The 16,141-nt window shown below is 35.3% G+C and overlaps 2 protein-coding genes across 2 annotated transcripts; both read left to right on the top strand.

Annotated features, from left to right (window-relative positions):
• The first annotated feature begins 4,984 nt into the window (after window positions 1-4,984).
• LOC129924492 (ghilanten-like) lies at window positions 4,985-6,801 on the top strand. The gene is made up of 3 exons (XM_056019154.1): window positions 4,985-5,147; window positions 5,863-6,003; window positions 6,582-6,801. The coding sequence occupies exons 1-3, from the start codon at window positions 5,105-5,107 to the stop codon at window positions 6,701-6,703; spliced, it is 306 nt and encodes a 101-aa protein (XP_055875129.1). The 5' UTR covers window positions 4,985-5,104; the 3' UTR covers window positions 6,704-6,801.
• Window positions 6,802-9,191: 2,390 nt separating this feature from the next.
• LOC106060733 (WAP four-disulfide core domain protein 3-like) lies at window positions 9,192-15,727 on the top strand. The gene is made up of 5 exons (XM_056019147.1): window positions 9,192-9,350; window positions 12,456-12,572; window positions 12,831-12,947; window positions 15,080-15,229; window positions 15,597-15,727. Exons 1-5 carry the CDS (start codon window positions 9,299-9,301, stop codon window positions 15,698-15,700), a joined length of 540 nt encoding a protein of 179 aa, XP_055875122.1. The 5' UTR covers window positions 9,192-9,298; the 3' UTR covers window positions 15,701-15,727.
• The last annotated feature ends 414 nt before the right edge of the window (window positions 15,728-16,141 follow it).

Here is a 16,141-nt window from a genome sequence, read left to right as displayed (position 1 = left end):
ACTCAAGGGCGCTCAAGGATTCTGAAGTTGAAAATCCCAGTCTTCACCAGGATTCGAACCAGGGACCCCCGGTTCGGAAGCCAAGTGGTTTACCACTCAGCTACCGCGCCTACTCTGACCTAACTGAAGTCTTATAATTGATGTAATTGTTTTGAAAAGGCTCAATCTTTTAATCGAATCCTCAATAAAAAAAATTCTGAAATTGTGACATCCCTACAAAAAAAGATAAGAAATTGCAGTTTACAAGACTACTATTAAAATACTATTCGTTTTAAATTACGTCTAACTTATAACTTACATAACTTAACAAAACAAATATAAAAACAAAAATTTGACAAAAAATCTACAACCGTTTGCATAAATATGTTACAAATATGGAAAACGATCGCCTCCCCTAATAAAGAGCCTCAAGTGTTTGAGTGTTTAATAGTTAATAGTTGTAAAAGTGGTGTATTGCATAAGTGATTTTAAAAAATAGATTTTTCGCTTTCAGAAAAGAAAAAAGTAGTCGTTGCATCAGAACTTTGAAGGGTCTCAAATATTGTGATGTCGGATTTTCACTATCTTTTCTAGTTTACGAGATCTAAACGGGACGGACGGACAGACGGACAGACATTTCACACGAAAATAATAGCGTCTTTTCCCCTTTCGGGGGCCGCTAATAAAATAAAATTTAAAAAAAATAAAAAAATATTTGGTTGATATGGGTTATCGAAACCCTGATTTTGACACCGTCAGATGCGTAAATTGTCAGAACTGCTAGTGAAAAGTCGTTTGGTGATGACGGCGAAAAGAAAATCTTAATCGACCACCGGCGGACAATGGTCGCAGCTGGGGCTGAGTAGCCACGGATAATACTGCACTTCTTATTAATCTTCGGACTTGAAGACAAGCCTTGTAATTGATAGTATCATTATATGGCCATCTAGATCTAATACTAAATCTAGACTTCTAAAATTAATTTTAAAGATAGAAAACTAAACTTTGCAAGCCACAAAATTTGGGGACATCAGATTCTCCATAGCTCTAGTTTTTTAGATCTAAACATAACAGACAGACTACAAAAAACTAATAGCGGCTATTCACCTTATGGGGGCCGCTAAAAAGGACTAAGAGGAATGGAAAAACCTTTAATTAAAATTTAACACTTAAATTTGGACTCTAAACATTCAGTAAATATTTTTAAGTAAAAAAGGAAAATTTTGCGCTAATTCTGTCTGAATTTCTTTTCTTTTTCATTACATTCAAAAAGTTCTCCCCAAACTCACTGTGGGAACCTACAGCACCCCCGAAGGTTTCAAGCTAGCTAAAAGGAGGGGGGGAGGGCGAAATAAACTTTCGTTTAGAAAGGGGGGGGGGAGATACTGGCAACATTTTGAGAAACACTTATTTAGCCCAACTGTTGACCCGGATAACCTATTTAAGTTCCGGTCTATTATTGTAAGTACTAGAGTCACGTGACTTAAGACTGTTCGATCAATGAAACTTGATTTTCTCTTCACACGATGAACAGTTGGGGGCGTGGGATGGGCTTGCATGTACAGAGGCGGAGCTAGTATAGCTGGCGCCCGATGCAAAACATTTTTAGGCCCCCCTCCTTTCTTTTTAGATACAACTTCTTGTAATAAAATAAATAGATTGTGCTCAATAATAAGAATAAAATAAAAATATATGGATAGGTCACACCCTTTGCAAGTCTGCAACCAACATAACGAGGCAAGCCCTAAACTGGAACCCCCGAAGAAAGAGGAAAAGGGGACGGCCCAGGCATACAGTCGGAGAGAATCGCCCTGAACCGAGACGCCTGGAGGAAGCTGGTTGGTGGCCTTCACCCCAGAAGAGACCACAGTCAGAGATGAGATGATTACTTTGTTCAACTCTTCCAGAAATGCGGAAATACCCGAAGACGTACTGTCCGTTCAAGACCAATGTTTCTCAAGTCAAATTTAAATATATTTATCTTTTTTTTTTACTTTGAAAAATTATAACGATCAAACTAGTTTTCCAAGTGTGGCCATTGAGATGGTAAATCTTTTCTAAGCAATATAAATCGACTGTTAAATTTTTAGGAATATGATAGAGCCGTTTCGAGGTTCGAGTCCAGGTTCCACCTACCCACCCAGAGGTTTTTAAGAAGTTACGAGTTGAATGGAGGAATTGAAAAAAACAAAAGACTTTCCTATAGATCAACATGAAACACATTTTGCGTGTTTTGAACATAAGCTAAAGTCTTTCCATACGTGGTGCAAATATAATAATAGGCCTACTGAAGTAACACTGTTGAGCAGGGGGGGGGGTGAGTGGTCAAGCGTTTGGCTTCGTACCTGGGGTCATGGGTTCGAATGTCAGTGAAGACTGAGATTTTCAATGTCGGGATTTTTTTAGGGCGCTCCTGAGTGCACCCAACTCTAATGGGTACCTGACATTAGTTGGGGAAAATAAAGGCGGTTGGTCGTTGTGCTGGCCACATGACACAATGCTCGTTAACCGTTGGCCAAAGAAACAGATGACCTTTACATCGTCTGCCCTATAGATCGCAAGGTCTGAAAGGGGAACTTTACCAACACTGTTAAACATTGGATATGTTTAGACGCGAAAGAAGAGAAGAGATTCGGCTGAAGTGATTTGAAAGAGATAGATCTGAGCTGATATTACTGTCTATGTTTTCTTAATTGTTACTAGCAGTACGCATCGGCTACGCCCGTTGCTTTGTTTTTGTCATGGTATTTTGTTCTAAATAAATAAAAAACAGTATCATTTCGGTTTTATTAATTGTAATCGTTTATTTAACACCATTTGAAAGTAGCGAAATGACAATTGATCGAGATTTAATTTTTTTCAATGCTATTAGAATTAGATGCTGTGTTGTTAATATTGTTGTTTTTTTTCACAGTGTTACAAAGTACCATTACTTGCTCCCTCTCTCTCTCTCTATCTCTCTCTCTCTATTTCTCTCTCTCTCTCGTAAAAAAAAGAAAGACACTCTATGTCTATCTTATCAATGCTATCAGGATTGGGTTTATTTTTTATTTGGACTGCGCCTAAAAGCCAGTAAAAGGACGTGGAAATGACATAACGCATATAAAAAAAAAAGACTTGGGGTAAAAAGAAAGAAAATATTTTAAAATACGAAATTTGTGACTTTATTTTTTCTATATACGCTTTCTAATTATACTGTGGGGAAATACCGAAAATAAAATACAAACGTTTGATAGAGCTTGCTGTTTCTCGCGAATAGCTGTCGACTAGTAGCGACTCTGTGTTAAAGCGCTCTAAGTGATCACCTCGGACGTAAAAGGATCGACATTTGATGCGGACACGTACGATAGAGAGCTCTCGTGATCAATGAGTCAGCCAGTGGTATTTTACAAATATAGAGTAGACTAGTCAACCCACGGCCTACCATACGCCGCTATTTAGTGACGGGTGAACACTTCCTGAAAGACACAGTTGTCCAGATGGGGTGGGTTTGGGCAAACGACTGTAAGTGAATGAGAAGAAGAAACTCTGGAGAGAGAGCAATATACAATTGTCCATGACTGAAAAACAGGTTTTGGAAGGTACAGGCCATGAAGAGAATCATATATATATATATAGATTAAACTGTTATTATTGTTTGCCTAAATTCTAGTTGAATTGCATGACATAGATTTAAGTGACAGTAAACCCAACATTTGTTTCGGCAAGTAATGTGACTTCCTACGTCGTCATACACATACATCTACAAAACTTACAATAAAACGTGTACTGATGAATAATATTAGTTCAAAGATTACGGTAGAGTTCAAGTATTCCACTTCACAAAGAAGACCCAGATGTGACCTATATATTTTGTTTCAAGTTACGCAGTTAAACAACAAGTAAGTAAGTAATTAGAATTTATCTTTACAACAAAGAGAAAGAGACTGAAATCACCAAGAGGTTGTTCTAAGCATCGATGTAGGTGTTATCAACTAAATAAATATCAAATATCAACTTGTTATCTATAACAACTGCATAATTATTTACCCCAGCTGTTGACCCGGATGACCTATCTGAGTTCCGGTTTATAATCGAAAGTACTAGTCAAGTGACATAAGACTAGTGGATCAATCAGACTTTGTTTTTCTCTTCTCCTGATGGACAGAGAGGCGGGTAAGCCTGAGGCGTAGTTAGGAGGGGGCACACGCAGAGGGGCGCCAAAAGATTTTAAAAGACAAATACGATTTTCTGGACATTTTCAAATGTTAACATTTATTTCTAACATTTTCGCATCCATCTACTTACTTATTTCGTATATTCATCTCTTATAAATTATGCTAGTTATGCTAGTTTTAATTCTACATCAGACTTTCAAGCGCGTTAAATCTGATGAATTCCCCGTGTGGGATACAAGGCAACTGTGTTTATCCATTTGTCAAAAGGCATAAATATATATATATATATATACTGTAAGAACCTTTCATTCATTGCAAATCTGATTCTAGATTATCTTCACTGAACATTACATGCGTAGAACTTTTTAACCGAGTTAAATTAAATAATTAGGTAGGATATAAAAAGACGATATTATTTTTTGCTAGATCTAAAATCTTTTTTTTTTCTGTTTAGAATAACGTGAGTTTTCTTTTTATGTATGATTATTTTTTAATTTTGAGTCAAGCGTTTCTCAAACTGTTTGGCGTCTCCCCCCCCCCCACACACACAACTCCTATTATGGTGCTCCGAGAACAAAAACCTGTTGTAGTTATAATCCATATATTTGATTATTAGTCAAATAATATGAAATTATTACCAAAGTTTCAGTTATAAATTATTGCATTAATTGAAGTCGTTTCATTTCCTAAGTCTGACCTTTCATAATGTTTTCGTGAGAAGCGTCTGCAACAAGATCAATGTATTCTTGAAATAAACTTTTTGAAACGCTGCTTGGAAATCACAGTCAGTGCAATAGGCTCTACTTCATTTGTTTCACTAGCTTGTACCAATGTCACTTTTTTTTTAGTTTTCTTATCTCACCTCAGAGTAGATAATGTAAAGTCCTGACTGGTATGGATAAACACTCAACAAACACCAGAGATTGTGTTCAGTCTTTAGTCTCAAAACGTCACCATCTGCTGTCATCATGAATACACTCTGGCTGGTAGTTAGTTTTGCTCTTCTAACAGGTTAGTGCATGTAATAGTTCGTCCATCGTGGTTCGATGATGACCACTTTTGTCATCCAGCTGTATCTCTAGCTTTGTTTACATCGACTTGTAGACGCACAAATAAAATCGATGCAAAGAATTTGACACTTCAAGCCCCTCCTATTCCAAATATTATTGACATGGGATGTCATTTTGCTTGCTTCACATTAGGTTTTCGTTGTCAATAAACTATGATTACAACAATATTAGCATGAGTCGTGAGTATAATGACATAATTTGAATACGTCCAGGAGTATCATTTAGCATGTCTCAGCAGAATACAACTGTTGGACTTCGTTAGTGTTGTCAACATGAACATGGAGAATATAATCTGGGGCCTTGAATTTCACGACTTGAAACTAATAACTAATAAACTGGAGAATGAGCATCTATATTTGCATTATGGATATCCTATCTACATCTAATAATATTTGTTATAGTGCCCTGTAGGGTGGATTTATGTGTGACTTTATCAATGCCAAGTAAATTAGATTTTCTGAAATATATTTGTTATAGCTAAATTGTTGAATATTGATGATTTACATAACAAAATATTTATTAGAAAAACATATCTCATTCTTTTTATCTTAGTCATATATCATGTTTTAAATTCTTTTTTTTAATTTTCAAATAATTTTTTGTTAAACAAGCGTTCTCACCCTTTTTCAATTACTTTGTACTTGATTACGTTTCAGTTGTTTCCCCTGCTCAGTTCGGGATCTGTGTTGAACAATGCAGCCCCAGTTTCATCCTGAGCGCAGTTAGAGCCCTTGGCTGTCCAAGTGGCCAGGCGTGCATGTCAAACGGATGTGGACACACATGTCAACCAATTTTAGGTGGAGTTAAAGCATACACACACACACGCACACACTTATATGTCAGCCAATTTCAGGTACAAGGCCGGCCTCAAGCAGAGGCAAAAAAGGCAGCCGCCCACCGCCTCCAATTATGGGGGCGTCACACAGTACTAAAAAAAAATTGTTTTTATTATTTTTATAAAAATTGCACAACTTGGATCAGATCTTAGACATACTAGAGCTCCATGATCAAATGCGATACATCATTTCATTTATTTGTTGATTTAGATGTATACATGTAGGTTTTGAATAAAAAAAAATGTTTCGCTTTCTTTTTAATTTTTTTGAATTTCTTTTGGGGCCACCAAATTCACTTCTCCTAGGGCCTCCAATTATCCAAGGACGGCCCTGTTTAGATAGAGATAAAACATACACACACATAGACAGGATAATATGATTTTTTTGTTTACTGAAGTGTTAGGGTTAGGGTTAGTGAAGTGATATGTTCAAAATTAGGAAGTTTTGAAGAAAAGATTTGATTGCTACCTATAGACTTCTTTAACGTTGTTTAGATAATTAAAAGACTAATTAATAATGTTCTGTTTCATTGGTTTCAGAAAGACGTGCCAACTGTCCATTTGTAGCCTGCGGTCTCTACTGTCAGTTTGGCTTTAGAGTGGTCGACGGATGTACCTTGTGTAGCTGTAACCCGAATCCATTCATAGATTTGATTGGATAAGCTTATCACGTGACTGATGTGTCTTTCATTAAAATTTGTTTGGAAAAAAAAAAGTTCTGTTATCAAAGGGAGATAATAAAAAGAATCATAAACTATAAGGGAAATAGTTTAATATAGAAAAGAATCTTATGGCTACTGTAATCTCGAGGTTGTTGGTTTAATGTTTGTCTGAGGTTTTGTTCTGGTTTTTGTATTTTTTTTTGTTTGGGTTTTATTTTGTTTTTATACGTTTTGAATGACCTTTCAGAAATGAATATCATTATCTCCTAGTCCAAATCTTCTGCAGGAGGACCGGTAACGGTAATGGGCAAGGTTTGAACTCAGGATCATGGTGTCGACAGTTTTAATTCTAGGGTTGGCTCTTTACGTGATAGCGCTGAACAACAAGCATTAAACTCTACAAAAGTTGAATGACATGACGTGTAATACTTTCATGTAGATTAAAGAAAAGAAGGCAAACGTAATCAATAATTTTACAGTTTGTGCTACAAATCTAAAGCCCTTGAATAATTGTAATCTACCGTGCTAAGAGGTGAACAAAGATAATCCTAAGGTCCTAAACCTTATTTTAAAAGAAGTTATTAAAATTATCTTGTCTTTAGTTGGCCACAGTGACGTACATTTTAGTATCCTTGACATTGAAAATCAAGAAAATATTCAATAATGTGGTCTTGTATTGTTGCATGATACGATTCAAAAACATGATTATCTCTAGAACAAGATCATCTCTAGAACAAGATCATCTCTGGAACAATAGCATCTCTAGAACAAGATCATCTCTAGAACAAGATCATCTCTAGAACAAGATCATCTCTAGAACAAGATCATCTCTAGAACAAGATCATCTCTAGAACAATAGCATCTCTAGAACATGATCATCTCTAGAACAAGGTCATCTCTAGAACAATAGAATCTCTAGAAGAAGATCATCTCTAGAACAAGATCATCTCTAGAACAATAGCATCTCTACAACATGATCATCTCTAGAACAAGATCATCTCTAGAACAATGGAATCTCTAGAAGAAGATCATCTCTAGAACAATAGAATCTCTAGAAGAAGATCATCTCTACAACAAGATCATCTCTAGAACAATAGAATCTCTAGAACAAGATCATCTCTAGAACAAGATCATCTCTAGAACAATAGCATCTCTAGAACAATAGAATCTCTAGAACAAGATCATCTCTAGAACAATAGCATCTCTAGAACAAGATCATCTCTAGAACATGATCATCTCTAGAACATGATCATCTCTAGATAATAGCATCTCTAGAAAAATAGCATCTCTAGAACAAGATCATCTCTAGAACATGATCATCTCTAGAACATGATCATCTCTAGAACAATAGCATCTCTAGAAAAATAGCATCTCTAGAACATGATCATCTCTAGAACATGATCATCTCTAGAACAAGATCATCTCTAGAACAATAGAATCTCTAGAACAAGATCATCTCTAGAACATGATCATCTCTAGAACAAGATCATCTCTAGAACAAGATCATCTCTAGAACATGATCATCTCTAGAACAAGATCATCTCTAGAACAAGATCATCTCTAGAACATGATCATCTCTAGAACAAGATCATCTCTAGAACAAGATCATCTCTAGAACATGATCATCTCTAGAACATGATCATCTCTAGAACATTATCATCTCTAGAACAATAGCATCTCTAGAACAAGATCATCTCTAGAACAAGATCATCTCTAGAACAAGATCATTTCTAGAACAAGATCATCTCTAGAACATGATCATCTCTAGAACATGATCATCTCTAGAACAAGATCATCTCTAGAACATGATCATCTCTAGAACAAGATCATCTCTGCCTGGTTAAGTGTACTCTTCTAGGGGTTCAGCTTGTAGTTCACGTGTAAAATATGAAACATTATAGATTGATTTGAGAAGCTTAAGAAGAGTCATTTGTATGCGGTAGAGCTCCATTTTTCTATTGGCTGGTGGGGCAAGGGACGTCAGAAAGAAAACAGATATAAAAAGAAACCGGCCAAAAGTATGGGTCCATGTGTGTGTGTGTGTGTGTGTGTGTAGGGAACCTTTATAAAGCAAGTCGTTCCAGTGCAAGTAAAATAGGAGGGAGTGTCCAGAGAGATGGAGAGAGATAAGGAAAGAGAAAGAGAGATGGCAGTTCCAATCCAAAGTAACAGATACTAGAATTCACGGGCTAAAAAGTATAATAGTGTTATTATTAAAATTCTAAATATGTAGAGCCTGGAATAAATAAATCGACGGGCGTAGACGGTGTGTAATGCTAGTTCGAAACTAACTAGGTATTCTGGACACAGCTACAAATATTTACAAAATTTATTATGATGAAAAAGTCACTTAAATATAACATTTTTAATGTGTCAACATTTCCAAGATGTGTAGCCTGCCTATTGATAACACAGTCTACCTTCACAGATAATTACCTTGATTGATCCAGTACGAAATATCAATAAAATGAACCAGTATCTTCAGTAATGCAAAGTAACAATTAGAAAGAACGGTTAGTCCTGTGAGTTCAGTTCATATTGTGTTCAGCCAGCTAAAGTTTTGTTCAGTCAAGTACAAGACTCGAGCCAGACACCATGAAGTTGTTCTGTTTCATGAGTTTGTGTGTCTTCATGACTCTAGTTTCAGGTCTGTAGTAGAAGACTAGAGACTTAAGTGTTTTTTATAATTTTAGTCTTTGGAAGTTAGTTTCTTATACATAAATTGTTTTTAATCTCTTTAGTCAGTGAAGTCTTCTATTTTGTGTTTTACAATTGTATTCATTGATATCTCCAAAATTTGAGGTGCATCATCTTTTTTTTTTTTGACAAAGCCTATATCAACTCTGTCTGTCTGTGTGTCGGTCTGGCAAAAGTATGTTCAATTATTTCTCCCACACGCATTCTCAAATCAAGTTGAAACTTTGCAAAATCATTTATTGACATTTACAAAACATGAATCAATCATGGAACTATTTACAAAGTAACCAATCAGACAAATAATTTCAGTATTCACAGATATGGCTAAATATGTTGGTTTAGTCCCCTTACATCATTGTTAACGCTATACCTCCTTAGCGCATTTTTTGATCAAATTAATAATTTCACAAATTATTTACTGCAGGGGCGTAGCCAAAACCCCCCCCCCCTTGAAATGAACGGTATTTAGTGACTGATTTTTGCTATGATTTTGTTTATTTTAGGTGAGATTTTAATACTAAACTATAACTTGCCCCAGCACAGCAAAGGAGGTTTGGATTTTAAAACCCCCTACCTGGGGTTTTCGCTGTTAAATTTCTCTCTTCTATAAAACAAAACAAAAAAATATGCAAACGACAATCCCTCAAATTTCACGAGCACAGTTAAAAAGGAAGATTTTGATTTTTAAACCCCCTCCAAAATTTACGATAAAGCCCCCTCTTCATTATGAAAAAAGAAAATTACTCACTCAAAATTCTATGAGCGTAGCCAGAAGGGTTTTGAGTTAACCCCCACCCCCTATTCAGTAGGGTTTGAAGCTAAAACAATACCTCTTTAATACCCGGTATAAAAAAACGCAAATTACGCACTCAAAATGTTATTTGCGTAGCTAAATGGGTTTTGACTCAGTTTTGAATTTAAACTACCCTTCAGCAGGGTTTGAAGGTAAAAAATACCTGATCAATATGAAAAAAAAAGCAAACTACGCACTCAAAATGCTATGAGCGTTGCCAAAAAGAGTTTTGAGCTTAAACCCCCCTTCAGAGTGGTTTGATGCTAAAAAATATCTCTTCAATATAAAAAAAAAGCAAATTATACACTAAAATTATTTGAGCGTAGCCAAGACTATTGGGGTTTTTTAGTTTAAATCCCTCTCCTACAGATGGCTTTTTTAAAGTTTAAAACCACTTCAGATGGTTTTGAGTTTAAAATCCCCCCACAGAGCGTTTTGAGGTGGAAAACCTCTATCTTCAATATTATTCTAATCTAAAGCAAACTACAGTTACTTAATTCTATGACCGTAGCTAAATGGTATTTTGAATTAAAAAAAAAATATTTTAGTTTAAAACCCCCAACAGATGATTTAAAACTTCCCTTTTCGATATAAAATCTAAAGCAAACTACAGTCACGTAATTCCAAGAGCGTATTCAAGAGAGGTTACACATTTCTACCAGTGTCGGGGCTCCATTAATAAAGTGCAGTGAATAGTCTTCTGCCGAAATTGAAAAACACTAAATGTGGCTCAACAAAAATGGCTAAGACAGATTTTAGGAATCAGTTATAGAGATCGGGTCTAAATCAAGGAAATCCTATGCCGAACTGGGAGTCGACCCCTTAGTAAGATTGTGACAGAGCGTCGCATGAGGTTTGCGGGACATGTTCTCTGACAAAAAGAATTACGCATAAGAAGAGTTGCGATGACATCCTAGTACAACTTGGCTCCACACATTCATGGAGGTCCCCAGAGCAGGTGGAAAGAGGCTTCAGACATTACCAGTGACAGATTTTTGTGGAAACAGCTTGACGGCCGAACGGCGCGGGAGGGTCTGAGTCAGTAAGAATAGCTCATTAGGTTTTTGAAATAAAAACTTTTTAATAGCAGTAAAATGCAGTGTAAATACCTCAGAATATGCATTTTGTTGGCTTTCAATACCAGAAATAGTGCTTGGCGGCGGGGCTGTGCCCCGCTCTGGGGGAGCTCCTAGTGCTGCCCCAGACCCCCATGCTGGCAATGGCGGGGAGTTCACAATTTTCCCACTAACTCCAGGAAGAACCTATTTTAGGGCACAATAAACGTGTTCCAAAAGAATGATGGATCAGAATGTAATAAAGATTATACACACACACACATACATACACATAAATATATTTTTTTCGCGGGGGGGGGGGGGAGAAAAAATCCCCCCCTCCCCCCCCCCCGAAAAAAATCCTGGCTACGCCCATGATTTACTGTACCTAACAAAACATAAATCAATAAACGAAATACTCCATTAATTAAGCTTTGTTTTTGTTTGTTTTGTTTTTTAAAAGGATTTTTATTTTTGCTTGTTCGATTCTAGGTTTATTAGTATGATTGGATCAGATTACTTAAAAAAAAAAACAAAGCTTATCTAACGGAAAAAATCGCCAATAATGGTAGTGCTTAGCTCCCTTTCTGATAAATAATATAAAATTAATTAACAAGAGCTAACTTATTAACTTACTGGTTAATTTTTTAAATAATTCGTGTATTGTCATCGGCTATGGAAAATTCTGGAAAATTTCAACTGGATTCGAGAATGAAAAGGGAGAGAACATCTTGTTAAAACGTAAAAAGGGATTAAGTAGCATTTATATCCCCTATTTTCGATATTAAACAAAATAGTTAATCACCAATGAATAATTCAATGTTTTGTATTGATTTGTGTCTTGTCAGGTTCAATGAATAATAGTGAAAAGTTTTAACTTGATCCGAGAATGGGAAATGGGAGAAAAACATATTCATACTTTTTACCAGACAGAGTGCGTTGATATAAGCTTTGTAATTGTCTTAAAGCTTGTAAACGTTGTCTCTTAATAGAGAATTTTAAATACAAGTGTCTTACTCTTGTTCTGGTACAATATATCTTTGTACACATAAATCTTTGTAAAATCTTTGTACACATAAATTGCTCCAGTATCTGTTTGGTTGTGGAATGATAGAAGAAATAGTTATGTTATTTTTTTGTTGTTGTTGTTTTTGTAAGCCCAAATGTATTCTATATGTCCTGACTTTTATCCTTTCTATATCTTTAGGTTCATTAATTATAAAGCTAGGTCCATGCTGGGAAGGATGCACTATGGGACAAGATGACACATGCCCGGAAGGTTTTGAATGCAAGTCATATCATTGTGGACACGAATGCTACCCAAGTAATAAACTTTGCATTACACCTAAAAATAATTTGATAAAGCAAGTCGATGGGTCGCTTGAAAGTTTGTTATCTTTGTGATTGTTTGATATCCTCTATATCTTGATGTTCTCTATATCTTGATGTCCCTTTATATCTTGATGTCCTCTGTATCTTGATGTCCTCTATAACTCTATATATGTCGATGTTCACTGTTTCTTGATGTCCTCTGCATCTTGATGTCCTCTGTATTCTGATTTTATCCTTTCTATATCTTTAGTTGCAGAAGATATAAAGATAGGTCCATGCTGGGAAAGATGCACTGTGGGACAAGATGACACATGCCCGGAGGGTTTCGAATGCAAGTCAAATGGTTGTGGACACGAATGCTACCCAAGTAATAAATTTGCATTACACCTAAAGATAATTTGATAAAGCAAGTCGATGGGTCGCTTGAAAGTTTGTTATCTATCTTTATGATTGTTTGATATCCTCTGTATCTTGATGTCCCTTTATCTTGATGTCCTTTATATCTTGATGTCCCTTTATCTTGATGTCCTTTATATCTTGATGTCCCTTTATCTTGATGTCCCTTTATCTTGATGTCCCTTTATCTTGATGTCCCTTTATCTTGATGTCCTTTATATCTTGATGCCTTCTGTATCTTGATGTTCTTTATATCTTGATGCCCTCTGTATCTTGATGTCCTTTATATCTTGATGTCCTCTATATCTTGATGTCCCTTTATCTTGATGTCCTCTATATCTTGATTTCCTCTATATCTTGATGTCCTCTATATCTTGATGTCCCTTTATCTTGATGTCCTCTATATCTTGATGTCCCTTTATCTTGATGTCCTCTATATCTTGATTTCCTCTATATCTTGATGTCCTCTATATCTTGATGTCTCTTTATCTTGATGTCCTCTATATCTTGATTTCCTCTGTATCTTGATGTCCTTTATATCTTGATGTCCTTTATATCTTGATGTCCCTTTATCTTGATGTCCCTTTATCTTGATGTCCTTTATATCTTGATGCCTTCTGTATCTTGATGTTCTTTATATCTTGATGTCCTCTATATCTTGATGTCCTATATATCTTGATGTCCTTTATATCTTGATGCCCTCTGTATCTTGATGTCCTTTATATCTTGATGTCCTCTATATCTTGATGTCCCATTATCTTGATGTCCTCTATATCTTGATTTCCTCTATATCTTGATGTCCTTTATATCTTGATGTCATCTGTATCTTGATGTCCTTTATATCTTGATGTCCCTTTATCTTGATGTCCCTTTATCTTGATGTTCTCTATATCTTGATGTCCCTTTATCTTGATGTCCTCTATATCTTGATTTCCTCTATATCTTAATGTCCTCTATATCTTGATGACTTCTGTATCTTAATTTCTTTTATATATCTTGATCTTTTTATCAAATGTTCTTCTCTGTTTAGATAAAAGAAAAAAAAAAACACGAAAAGAGAAATGTCTCTTTTTATGAATCCTGACTCAGTTTGAATTAATGAGAAAGCGAGAGAAAAAAAACTCAGAGGGAACTAAAAAAAAAGAAAAAAAAGTTAGAGACAAAAGAGACTTGAAAAATAAAAATAAGGGAAAAAGAAATGCAGAAAAAGAGAAAACAGAAAACGGTTGATGAAAAGAGAAATCATGAGAGAAAGAGATGACAAGAGTGAAAGAGTGAGAAAGAGAGTGAGAAAAAAAAAGGTTATAGAGAAAAAGACAAACAGAAAGAGAAAAATAGAGCAGTGAGATTCATAACAAACGAATATTCACATTAGACCAGAGTAACACCTTTAGTAAAATCACTAAATTTAGAAAGCCTCCAGGACAGAAGACTCAAAAGTAAAGTAGCAATTATACATAAAACACTGAACCATAATCTTCAAATACAAAAACAAAATTTAATAAAATACTCTGAAAGACACAAAGATAAAGGCACATTCCTCGTCCCATATGCTAGGACAAATTTGTACAAATACTCCTTCTTCCCTAGTGCTATTAGTGCATGGAATGGGTTGCCTGAGCTAGCCAGGAAAACCAGTGACTTTGCAGAATTTAAGTCATTGGATAATATGCATGACTGAATGCATGACGCGTAGGACGTAATCATCTTCTTTTTTGAAGTAACGTCTGTATTTTATAAGATAAGAAGATAAGAAAGTAAAGGAAAGTGAGAGACAGAATTAGAGACAGAAATAAAAGAAAGAAAGAGAGAAAGAAAATAAAATTGGAGAGAAAATATTTGTACAAAGTGAGACAGAGAGCAGTACACAAGAGAATTAAAGAAAAGCATTTGATTTAGAATCGTCTTCATGTCTCCCCTACACGCGGACTGCCCTTCGGTCGCACTTTGATTTGTAATTGACAAAAATTAATGACTGAAGTTGATCACATTTACTTCAACAATAACACACACACACAAATCTTTACAATTTGAGATCCCATGCATTTCAATTAGCCTTAATGAATTCTTAAAGTATTTTCTCTACTACCTCTCTACTACCAGCGTCCACTGCCTCTCCTACCCCTCGGACAGGCTTGTGCCACGAATTGTGTAGAACTGACCAGTCAACTGATACATCTTTACCTGCATGCCCTGAAGGCTATCAATGCCTGTCTAATGGGTGTGGACACGAATGTTATCCAATTATAAAAAGTAAGTTTTAACTTCCATGCATTATGGATGACTAGAAGTATATTTTTAAAAAATAATTAGTCTTTATTTATTACAAATTTAATTACATTACTAACCCAAACTAACTTATACAACTATTTGTAAAACTAGCTTTCTTCTATATTTTATTGTTTAAGATATCAGTGTAAAAAAAAAAATCAACAAACTGATGGTTGAACGGTAGAATATGCAAGAAAAAAAAATACATGGTTGTCTTCCCTGTTTCTACTTAAGAGTATTCCTATATTGGTAGCCAGATATGTTGCTTTGTAGTGTAGCTGAATTTTAATTCTTTTAACACAACTGTATCCCTTTGTATATTTTTGCTTAACATGTTTCGTTTCAACAGAGTTCCAGCCACTCTGCCCTGATATTGTGTGTATCCGATCTTGCCCATTTGGTTATGAGTCACGTGATGGATGTTCCACTTGCTCATGCAAAGAAATAATCTAAAATAAAGTTATAATAGAACGAAGAAAACATTTTTAAAGTTATTTCTTTGTGACTTACGCTTGAAGTGACATGTATTTCTTTCTAGGAGTTTTTAGCATTAATAGCTAAATAAAACTTATAAAAAGCAAGCTCCAAGCTCCAAGAACTACGTGGGGACATTATGAATATTTAGTACAGTCACTATTCACCAGCACTTTGCTGCATTGTTTTTTTACAATGCATATATCAACTCATTCTGTCTGTCTGTCTGTCTGGTAAAACGTTTTTGCACGCTATTTCTCCTACACCCAAACTCGGATCAAGTTGAAATTTTGCAAAATTATTTCTTGCACATAACAAAACAATCAACAAGAATCAATAGAAAAGAAAACTAATTAGTTAATTAACTTTTAATAATTTAAATAATTTGTTTGGTAGGGAACAAGGGAAAGAAATTACACT

Source organism: Biomphalaria glabrata, chromosome 2, assembly GCF_947242115.1.
Source record: "Biomphalaria glabrata chromosome 2, xgBioGlab47.1, whole genome shotgun sequence".
Classification (NCBI taxonomy): Eukaryota; Metazoa; Mollusca; class Gastropoda; family Planorbidae; genus Biomphalaria; species Biomphalaria glabrata.
Note: the sequence above shows the minus strand (reverse complement) of the source record. Positions and strands in the feature narration are given on the sequence as shown.

What these genes read in the sequence shown, in the direction of transcription:
- LOC129924492 (XM_056019154.1), top strand. Translation starts at nt 5,105, where the DNA reads ATGAATACACTCTGGCTGGTAGTTAGTTTTGCTCTTCTAACAG. An exon ending in TAGTTTTGCTCTTCTAACAG is followed by an intron (nt 5,148 to 5,862) that starts GTTAGTGCATGT and finishes ATTACGTTTCAG; the next exon opens with TTGTTTCCCCTGCTCAGTTC. An exon ending in CACATGTCAACCAATTTTAG is followed by an intron (nt 6,004 to 6,581) that starts GTGGAGTTAAAG and finishes CATTGGTTTCAG; the next exon opens with AAAGACGTGCCAACTGTCCA.
- LOC106060733 (XM_056019147.1), top strand. Translation starts at nt 9,299, where the DNA reads ATGAAGTTGTTCTGTTTCATGAGTTTGTGTGTCTTCATGACTCTAGTT. An exon ending in TGGACACGAATGCTACCCAA is followed by an intron (nt 12,573 to 12,830) that starts GTAATAAACTTT and finishes CTATATCTTTAG; the next exon opens with TTGCAGAAGATATAAAGATA. An exon ending in ATGTTATCCAATTATAAAAA is followed by an intron (nt 15,230 to 15,596) that starts GTAAGTTTTAAC and finishes TCGTTTCAACAG; the next exon opens with AGTTCCAGCCACTCTGCCCT.